Genomic DNA, 10,379 nt, shown 5'->3' with positions numbered 1-10,379 from the left:
GCTCCGGCAGCTCAGGCACGGACTAAGCTCAGCGTTCACTCCAGCAGCTCCAGTTGGGCAGCGAGCAAACCACCACGCAAAACTCCACCAGCGGCGGCCTCCACCCTCTTCCGCGGCTCCGGGCTCGGCAGGAGCACTTCCTGGAGGGGCGGGACCACGGCGCAAGGCATGCCGGGAAGGCGGAAGTTGGCGCGGCGCCGGGCGGAAGCCTGTCCACGGCATCGGTGCAGCCGCTTCCGGTCCGGGTCAACGTGGTTCCGGGACGCAGCGCGCGTCGCGTAGTGTGGGGCCAGGCGGCGGGAGCGGGCTGGTGCGTGGGTGGGTGGGTGAAGGAAGAGCGGCGCCCCTTCGGACTCAGAACCCCGGAGTCTCCGGAGAGGCTCGTGGGAGGAGCCGAAAGAGCCAGGAACCCGAAGCTCCGCCCCCCTCCGTTTCCGAGGGGCCCATTTGCGCGGGGAACCCCGGGGCCCCGGTAACGGCCAAAGAGGAGATGGCGCCAGTCCGGGAGCGGCCGTGGCCGAGCCAGTGAGGAGCGCGCAGGCAGAGCGCCGCCGGAGCAGCCTCGGGACCGGAGCCGCCGCCGCCGCCGCCGCAGCAGCATGGAAGGCACCAAGCCCACCTTGCAGCTCGTGTACCAGGCGGTGCAGGCGCTGTACCACGACCCCGACCCCAGCGGCAAGGAGCGCGCCTCGTTCTGGCTGGGGGAGCTGCAGCGTTCGGTGAGGAGGGCCCGGGAGCCCGGGTCGGGGCTGGGGGACCGAGAGGCTCGAGCCGGCCCCGAGCCCCGGCTGCTGCCGCCGCCGCCTCGTGAGGGCCTGCTTCCTCGGGGCGGGGCTGCGCGCGGGGATCGCAGCCGCCGCTCGCGGGCAACTCGGCGTTGCGCCGACCCGGCGCGGACTGACCCTCTCCGCGCCCCGTAGGAGCGCATTTGCAGGTCCCGCAGCTGCACTCGTGCCTAATGCTGCTGCTGCTCCTCCCGCCCGGGTCGGCTTTGCAAGTTTCTGCCCTTGCTCCTTAGGCGGTGCCTGCTGGCTAGTGGACGGGCCGGTGGGTTTTGTCCTCTTTCCTTCCCAAATCCAGGCTTCCTCTCCTCACTTTGGGGACCATGCTCTTTACCTTTTACCTCCCTCGCAGTCCTTGGAGTCCTTGGGGCTGTGTCGGGCAGTTCTTCCCAGTCGTACCTTAACCCCCCCACGCGGTGGTTTTTTTTTTTTCTCTTGCACTCTTAATTCTAGAGTTCATTATTCTCGAAACTTCTCGGCTTTCTCAAGTCTTACGGACAACTGACGTTTCCCTGGTGTTTTGCAATGCAGCATGAAATGAATTCAGCAAACCCACCTTTCGCCAGCCCCCTCCTCCACTTTCATTCCCCCCCCCCCAATCCAGAAATCATTCGGATTTCAGAAAAATCTTGGCATTTGATGGCTTCTCCAGCGTTGTGATTTTCCCCACCCTTCAGGTTTTGGAGGTTCTTGATAAGCTCTCAGTTGCTCGATTAGTCCAGATAGTTGTGTGAGCATCTAGTGAGGGATTTAGTTTTGGGGCCCACACCCGGCGGCACTCAGGGGTGGGTGACTGACTCGTGGCACTTGTGCTCAGAAATCACATCTGCCGTGTCCGGGGACCATATGGGATGCCGGGGATCGAACCGGCCGGGTTCGTTCTGGTTGGCTGCCTGTAAGGCAGACACCTACTGCTGCGCTTATCTTTCGCTCCAGCCCAAGTGAGGGTTTTTCTTTTTCTTTTTCTTTTTCTTTTTTTTTTTTTGGTTTTTGGGCCACACCCGGCAGTGCTCAGGGATGACTCCTGGCTGTCTGCTCAGAAATAGCTCCTGGCAGGCACGGGGGACCATAAGGGACACCGGGATTCGAACCAACCACCTTTGGTCCTGGATCGGCTGCTTGCAAGGCAAACGCCGCTACTTCTCGGGCCCCTTCAAATTTTCGTGCTCACCTGTGCTGTACTTTCAGTTCTGTGTGATTGTGATGTGCTGGATGAACATGCTGACTTTGCCTGATTTCGTGTTTTATGCTCCCAAGCAAATCATCTTCTTTTTTTTGTTTGTTTCTTTTTTTGGTGGGGGCGGGTTTTGGGCCACACCCGGCAGCGCTCAGGGGCTACTCTTTACTCTTCCGCTCAGAAATCACTCCTGGTAGGCCTTGGGGACCATATGGGATGCCGGAATTCGAACCACCATCCGATCCAAGGCAAATGCCCTAGTTCTGTGCTATCTCTCCGACTCTGTTTCTTGTTTTTAACTCATAATTGACCTTAAATGTGTCTTCTGGCCTTTAAATTAGCTTCTTTGCATATTCTTTATATTTGTAATTTGGGAGGCCGGAGGAATAGTTCACTGCATACCAGGTAGGGAAAACGCATGCTTTGCACGTGGCCCGCTCTGGTTTGATCCTCTGCTCTGGTTTGATCCTCTGCATCCATTATGGTCCCCAGATCAACTGCAGGAGTAATTTCTGAGCCATGAGTAAACCTTGAGTTTCAGTATCAGTGTGGCCCCAAAATAAAGGCAGGAAAAGAAAGCTGAGAATCTGGATAACCTCATGGGAAGTTAAGTGTTCAGCTTTTGTAGTTTGGGAAGTTCCTAGTACTTTGAAGTGTAAATAGAAGAAATGTTTCATCATATGGAAAGTTAACTCTTTTTGGACTAAACTGCTTATTGTCATGCTATTTTATTTTTTAGTTTTGGACCACGCCCAAGGGCTACTCCTACCTTAGCCTAGTCGGTGGAGATTCAGTCAGGTCTGTTGCATATAAATCTGGCACTCTAGCTCCTGAACCATCATCTCTCGGTTTTTTGTTTTTTTTTTTGGGTTTGGGTCATATCCGGCAGCACTCAGGGGTTACTCCTGGCTCTATGCTCAGAAATCACCCCTGGAAGGCTCTGGGGGCCATATGGAATGTTGGCATTCAAACCACCGTCCTTCTGCATGAAAAGCAAACGCCTTACCCCCATGCTAACTCTCCGGCCCCTGTTCTTTTTGTTTTTAGGCCACACCTGGCAGCACTCAGGACTTACTCCTGGCTCTGTCCTCAGAAATCACTCCTGGCAGGCGCTGGGAGCCATATGGGATGCTGGGATTTGAACCACCATCCTTTCTGTTTTGGCTACATGCAAGGCAAACGCCCTACGGCTGTGCTATTGCTCAGGCCCCCAGTGTGTGTTGTATTTTAAATCAGTATTGGAGTTCTTACCATTTACAAGTAACTGTTCTAGGCATTGGCTTATAGAATGAATCAGGCAATAACTTTGCTTGTGACAGAGGGAATTTCTGATAATGTAGAGCTTAAGGCATTGTTATTTTGCTGGGAGTCTCTTGTAACTTGCTACAATTTTCTGTTACAACCTTGTATAATCTTCACTTTTCTATCAAGGTCACTGAAGAAACAAATAGCACACTTGAGATAGTGACTCTGTGAGGGCTTAACTTTAGAATGAGACTATTAAAATTAAAATGTGGGGGCTGGAGAGATAGCATGGAGGTAGGGTGTTTGCCTTGCATGCAGAGGGTTGGTGGTTTGAGTCCCGGCATCCCATATGGTCTCCTGAGCTTACCAGCAGCGATTTCTGAGCTTGGAGCCAGGAGTAACCCCTGAGCACTGCCGGGTGTGACCCAGAAACCAAAAATAGGGGCCGGGCAGTGGCGCTAGAGGTAAGGTGCCTGCTTGCCTGCGCTAGCCTAGGACGGACTGTGGTTCGATCCCCTGTGTCCCATATGGTCTTCCAAGCCAGGAGCGACTTCTGAGCGCATAGCCAGGAGTAACCCCTGAGCGTCACCAAAAACCAAAACAAACAAACAAACAAAAAACAACAAAAAAAACCCCCCAAAACAAAAATAAATTAATAAATAAAGTTAAATTAAAATGTGGTAATATGGTGGCTTCAGAAGGCACAGTAACGGGGCTTGAGCCATAGCACAGCAGGTAGGGCACTTGATTGCCTTGCATGCAGCTGACTGAGGTTCATTGTGGCATCCCATATGGTCCCCTGAGCCTGCCTGGAGTGATTCCTGAGAGCAGAGCCAGGAATCTGAGCACCTTCGAATGTGTCCCAACCCCTCCCCAATTATATATATTTAAATATACATAATATATAAATATATTATTTAAAATATTTATATTTAAAGTGGCCAAATTGTTAACATCCCTAGCTTGGGAGAGAGTTAGTTACTCTAACACTTAAGTGAACTTTGGAGTTGTCTTGAGTGGAGTTTCCTGTTGAAGGGATATAGTTGGAAGACAAAGATCTGGACCATAGTCTCCTGAGTCCCCCTGGGATTCTACATTGGACAAAAATACTCAATAGTTCTTACATGTTAACCTACTAGGGCAGATAACTTGTTTCAGGGAGTTGGAAAAGGGAGTGGGACTTAAACATGGTCACTTTTTTTTGTTTGTTTGTTTTTGGGCCACACCCAGCAGAGCTGGATGTGCTTGGGGCTGGGGAATCACATAGGTTGTATGAGTGTGATGTTTGGTACTAGGGCAACCAGTATTTGATACAAAAGTGTTGGACATGAGGTATGGGGGAGAGAAGTGCAATTGTATATTCCAGCATGGGCTCTTGGATATGAAAGGTATGTGTTCCCACTTTATATACCCTGTACAAATTGTTAAACCTTAATTTTGGTGTAGCTGAGTGGGTTGCCCTTTAGCGTGCTAGGGGCCTCAGAGTCTACGTCCAGTTACACTTAGCCTGACTCTGGGCATGGTGGTCTCGTGTCCTGGCCAGGCATTGCAGAGCCACTGGCCAGTGAGCCAGGAGGTGATACCAAGCACTGAGTTCAGGGTTTTCACATGCCAAGTAGGTGCACCTTTTAGGTAGAGAGGGCTTATACCTGGCTGTTTTTAGAGCTGACTCCTGCCTCTATCTCAGGCATTGCCCTAGTGAGGCTTGGGAGACCATATGGGCTATTGGGAATTGAACAAGGCAAATCTCTGTCCACCATACTGTCACTCTGACCACAAGACTTAAAAACTTCTAAGAAAAGTTATAAAATAAGGGCCAGAGACATAGCACAGCAGTAGCAGATAGCACGGCACTGACCCAGGACTGACCTGAGTTCAATTCCTGGCATCCCATGTGGTCCCCTGAGCCTACCAGGAGCAGTTTTTTGAGCATAGAGCCAGGAGTGACTCCTGAGCACTTCTGTTTCTTTTTTTTTTTTTTTTTTGGTTTTTGGGTCACACTCGGTGGCTCTCAGGAATTACTCTTGACTCTACGTTCAGAAATCGCTCCTGGCAGGCTCGGGACCATATGGGATACCGGATTTGAACCACAGTCCTTCTGCATGCAAGGCAAATGCCTTACCACTATGCTATCTCTCCAGCCCCATTTGAGCACTTCTGGGTGTCACCCAAAAACCAAAAAATAAAAGTTTACATAGCCTGGGCCCGGAGAGATAGCACAGCGGCGTTTGCCTTGCAAGCAGCCGATCCAGGACCAAAGGTGGTTGGTTCGAATCCCGGTGTCCCATATGGTCCCCCGTGTTTGCCAGGAGCTATTTCTGAGCAGACAGCCAGGAGTAACCCCTGAGCACCGCCGGGTGTGACCCAAAAACTAAAAAAAAAAAAAAAAAAGTTTACATAGCCTAGGATGAAAAAAAATATATAGTGTATATTATGCATACCAGTTGTGTATGTAGACATCACATGAAAGATGAGAATCACTTGTCTCACCATTTATTTATTTATTTTTTTTGAGCCACAATCGGTGACACTCAAGTTATTCCTGACTCTGTACTCAGAAATTATTCCTGTCAGGCATGGGGGATCATATGGGGTACTTCGGATAGAAGCTGGTTTGGCTGCATGCAAGGGAAATGCCCTACTTGCTGTGTTATTGCTTTGGCTCATCACCTAACCTTTCTGACAGTTATATAATGTCCTTTTGTTTTGGTTTTGGGACAAACCCAGCAGTGCGCAGGGCTTACTCTTAGCAGAGTGCTCAGGGATTACTCCTGAGGAGGAGGGCCATGGGGGATCATATTGATGCTGGAGATTGAACCCAGGTCTGCCACTTGCAAGGTAAATGCCTTTTCCATTGTACTATTATTCTAGCTCCAGTATATATATATATATATATGTTTTGGTTTTTGGGCCACACCCGGCAGTGCTCAGAGGTTACTCCTGGCTATGCGCTCAGAAATCGCTCCTGGCAGGCTCAAGGGACCAGATGGGATGCTGGGATTCGAACCACAGTCCTTCTGCATGTCAGGCAAACACTCCCTCCATGCCATCTCTTTGACCCCTTATATATATGTATATATGTGTATATATATATATATATATTTTTTTTTTGTTAAATTAGTATACAGTATGAACCTTATAGTAAACCCTCTCCCCCAGTTTTGGTTTTGGACCACACCCGGAAGTGCTCAGGGGTTACTCCTGTGCTCAGAAATCACTCTTGGCAGGCTTGGGAGACTAAATGGGATGCCAGAAATCGAAGCCGGGTCTGTTCCAGGTCAGCCGCATGCAAGGCAAACACTATCTCTCAGGCCCATAAATTTTCCTTTTTAAGCAACTTTTCTGGTGATAATCATTATTTTTAAAACAACATTTTCTGGGGCCAGAGAGATAGCATGGAGGTAAGGTGTTTGCCTTGCATGCAGAAGGTCGGTGGTTCGAATCCCAGCATCCCATATGGTCCCCTGAGCCTGCCAAGAGCTATTTCTGAGCATAGAGCCAGGAGTAACCCCTGAGTGCTGCCTGGTGTGACCAAAACAACAACAACAACAACAACAACAACAACTTCTTTATTTTCTGTATATTTATAGTAATTCATCTGAAAGTATCAATACACGTTTTTTTGGGGGGCACATCTGGTGACGCTCAGGGGTTACTCCTGACTATGCGCTCAGAAATCACTCCTGGCATGGGGGACCATATGGGACGCTGGGAGATAGAACTGTGATTCGTCCTAGGTCAGTGTATGCAAGGCAAATAGCCTACCGCTTGCACTACTGCTCTGGCCCCTAATACACTTTTTTTTTTTTTTTTTTTTTTGGTTTTTGGTTTTTGGGCCACACCCGGTGGTCCTCAGGGGTTACTCCTGGCTGTCTGCTCAGAAATAGCTAGCTCCTGGCAGGCACGGGGGACCATATGGGACACCGGGATTCGAACCAACCACCTTTGGTCCTGGATCGGCTGCTTGCAAGGCAAACGCCACTGTGCTATCTCTCTGGACCCCTAATACACATTTTTTGTTGGTTGTTTTTTTTGTTTTTGTTTTGGGGCCCACCCTGCTGTACTTAGGATTTACTCATGCCTTTATACGTAAGGGTTTTTGGTTTTTAAGGGTTATTTATTTGGTATTTAGGAGTTTTTTAGGGGTTATTCCTGGTTCTGCACTTAGAAATCGCTCCTGGTAGGCTCGGGGGACCATATGGAATGCTGGGATTCAAACCGCCTTTTGTCCTGGGTCAGCTGTGTGCAAGGCAAATGCCCTACTGCTGTGCTATCTCTCTGACCCTTGAACTCAAGGTTTATTCCTGGTGGTGTTGGGGAGAAATTTGGTGTACAGCACACATCCTTTTTTCTCCCAGTCCCCTAAATGCAGAGAGTTCAGACCCTGTTAATTTCTTAAACTAACAAAGCTTATATCCTACTTTGCCCTAAGCTGATTGGCTGAGGTACATTATAAATAGTCCATTCCCACTACTCTCCCTGAAGTGGCTTGTGGATGGCTTGAAACTGAGTGCTCTACTCGCCGAGGAACTGACATCACTGACCTCATCTGCATCTGGTGCCTGAATAGGGACCTGAGAACAGGGACCTCAGCACAGAGATAAAAACAGTGAGTTGGGTAACAGGTTTCTGAGGTACTGGAGAGATAATAAAACTGGGGTATGGGACAAGTCTGTCTGCCAGGCAGGATGACACACATGGTCTCCCCTACTGAATCATTGCTAAGGTGATCTTCTCATATCAGACTGAATATGCTGTATCCTTTATTAGAGTATATATGGCCCTCCTGAGTTGCTTCATGCTGCTCTGGCACATTTACCAGCATTTCTCACACTGGACTGAATGTGCCATTCCTTTATTGATTGGATTCTGCTTTTTTTTTTTTTAAATGTAGACCTGGAGATAATATTTCCTGGAAGCAGCTCCAGCCCTACCATAAAATTGTCTTTGAGATTCTTGGTGCTCCCATGAGGGTACCTTGGAGACCAAAATTTGGAAAAGGATTAAGGACAATATTTATAGGGTATATAAGGGGATTCTTTTGGGGTACTTGGGATATTGCTAAATCTGTCACCTAACTTTTGGATTGTACTGTTAGAGAAGAGGATCCAACTGAGAATACTACCCCTCAGCTCCTCCCTTGCCCACACCCCCAAAAAGGAAGGATTCTCCTTGGCACATACCCTGAGAGGGGAGGGATGTCTTCTCAATCTAAAGGCTTTCTTAAAGCCAATAATTTACTATTCACTAGTGGCATTAAATGGGAGAGACCCCCCATCTCCCAAGTATAATTTAATATCTGTACATCAGATGAGGAATATATATATGATGAGCCAGCTACTCTCTTCAGACTCAGAGTCTGAATATGGCTCAATAGAAATGCTTCCCAATAGAGACTATCCTAGACATAGTTTCAAACAAAGCTGATGGTTAAAAAACCCTTATGGATCCAAAAATAGGTCTATTTCATCTATTCCTCATGAGCTTTGCCTCTTCTTCCCCATCCATGTGGAGGAAAATCAGCCTCCACCTTATGAAGGCTTGAGAATGAACTCAGTCACTTTAAAAAAGGTCTGTGCTCGGGTTGGAGAGACAGCACAGCAGTAGGGCATTTTCCTTGCATGTGGCTGATGCGGGGCAAACCCAGTTCGATTCCTGGCATCTTATATGGTTCCCCGAGCTTGCCAGGAGTGATTTCTGAGCACAGAGCCAGGAGTAACCCCTGAGCTTTGCCGTGTGTGGCCCAAAAACCAATCAATTAATAAATAAACTGCTTTTAAAAATAAAGGCCTGTGCTTCATACAGACCTACGTCTTTCTACTGCAATGCATACCTTATTGGTTGCATTGGAATGAAAGTGCACTTTGGACCATCCCCATGATTTTTATATGGTTGCTAAAACCTGTCTAAGCCTTTCTCAATATATATAATGGAAAATGACAGGACCAAGACAAAATTCCATGCCTTAGCTTGTTCTGGGAGAAAATTTTCAGGGGTTCGATTGACTTATGAAATGCTAATAGTTGAGGGAGAATGGAAGAACACAGACGAAAAAGCAAGCTGCCTTGCCTTGTGCTGTTTTATTTTATTTTATTTATTTTTGGTTTTGGGTCACAGCCAGCAGCGCTCAGGGGCTTCTCCTAGTTCTACACACAGAAATCGCTCCTGGCAGGCTTGGGGGACCATGTGGGATGCTGGTATTCGAACCACTGGTCCCTTCTGCATGCAAGGCAAACGCCCTACCTCCATGCTATCTCTCTGCCTCCTGCTTTGTACTGCTTTAGCTCAAGTCCATAAGGTAGCATTGTGGACTTGGGAGATTGATACAGATGCTAAATTCAAAACAGAAACTATTCAGCGAGTCTCTGAGTGATGTGCAGAATTTGTTGGGAATCTGACAGGTGCAATTCAGAGACAGGTTATGTGTAAAGAGACTGAACAACATTTATTGAAACAATTGGCTTTAGTGAATGCTAATGAAGATTGTCAGGTTATCTTGTTGCCCTATCAGTGAAAAGGAGGATGTTATGGGATACTTTGAGACATGTTGGACTGTTAGTTCTGTTGAACCATCAGGTGCATGTGGACGCTATGCAGTGCAGAGTCAAGCTCAGGATAAATGTTTCAATTGTGGTAAACCAGGCCATCTCTAGAGGGAATGCAGGGCCCCTCCCAGCTTAGCCCCTTTGAGAGCACCCCCTGGACCTTGTGCAAGGTGCAGCAGGGGAAACTACTGGGCAAGAGATTGCCCCAATAATCCAGTCTTGGGAAACTAGAGAAGGGGCCAATCTCAGGCCCCACAGATTGATCGGGACACTCCCAATTTCACCCCCCACCCCCCAACCTGGATTTATAGAGCCTCTGATCAATAGATTCACTGCAACCCAACATCAAGAGTGCTGCCTTGGATATTCCTGGGCCTGACATCTTTAAGATAGCACTGGTCCTGTGCCCCTTCAAATTAAAATCTGGCATAAAAGGGCCAATTCCACCAGGCACTGTAGGCCTACTCCTAGGGGAGAAGTAATCTGACTCTTAGGGAATCATCCACGTTAGAGTAATTTCTCTGATTATACTGGGGAAGTACAATTTCTTCCTTTTTTTTTTTGGAAGTAAAATTTCTGTACCAACTGTTGGACCTTTGAAAAGGGAGAGTACATTGCCCAATTCTTCCT

The 10,379-nt window shown here is 48.2% G+C and overlaps 1 protein-coding gene across 1 annotated transcript in view; it reads left to right on the top strand.

Annotated features, from left to right (window-relative positions):
- The first annotated feature begins 322 nt into the window (after window positions 1-322).
- TNPO3 (transportin 3) overlaps window positions 323-10,379 on the top strand; it is a 110,443-nt gene continuing 100,386 nt past the window's right edge. The window contains exon 1 of the mRNA XM_049774308.1: window positions 323-719. Within this exon, the coding sequence (XP_049630265.1) occupies window positions 600-719 (120 nt within the window). The 5' untranslated portion in view covers window positions 323-599. The remainder of the gene's footprint in view (window positions 720-10,379) is intronic.

This window comes from Suncus etruscus, chromosome 1 (genome assembly GCF_024139225.1).
Source record: "Suncus etruscus isolate mSunEtr1 chromosome 1, mSunEtr1.pri.cur, whole genome shotgun sequence".
NCBI lineage: Eukaryota > Metazoa > Chordata > Mammalia > Eulipotyphla > Soricidae > Suncus > Suncus etruscus.
This window is presented reverse-complemented; position numbering and strand designations above follow the sequence as displayed.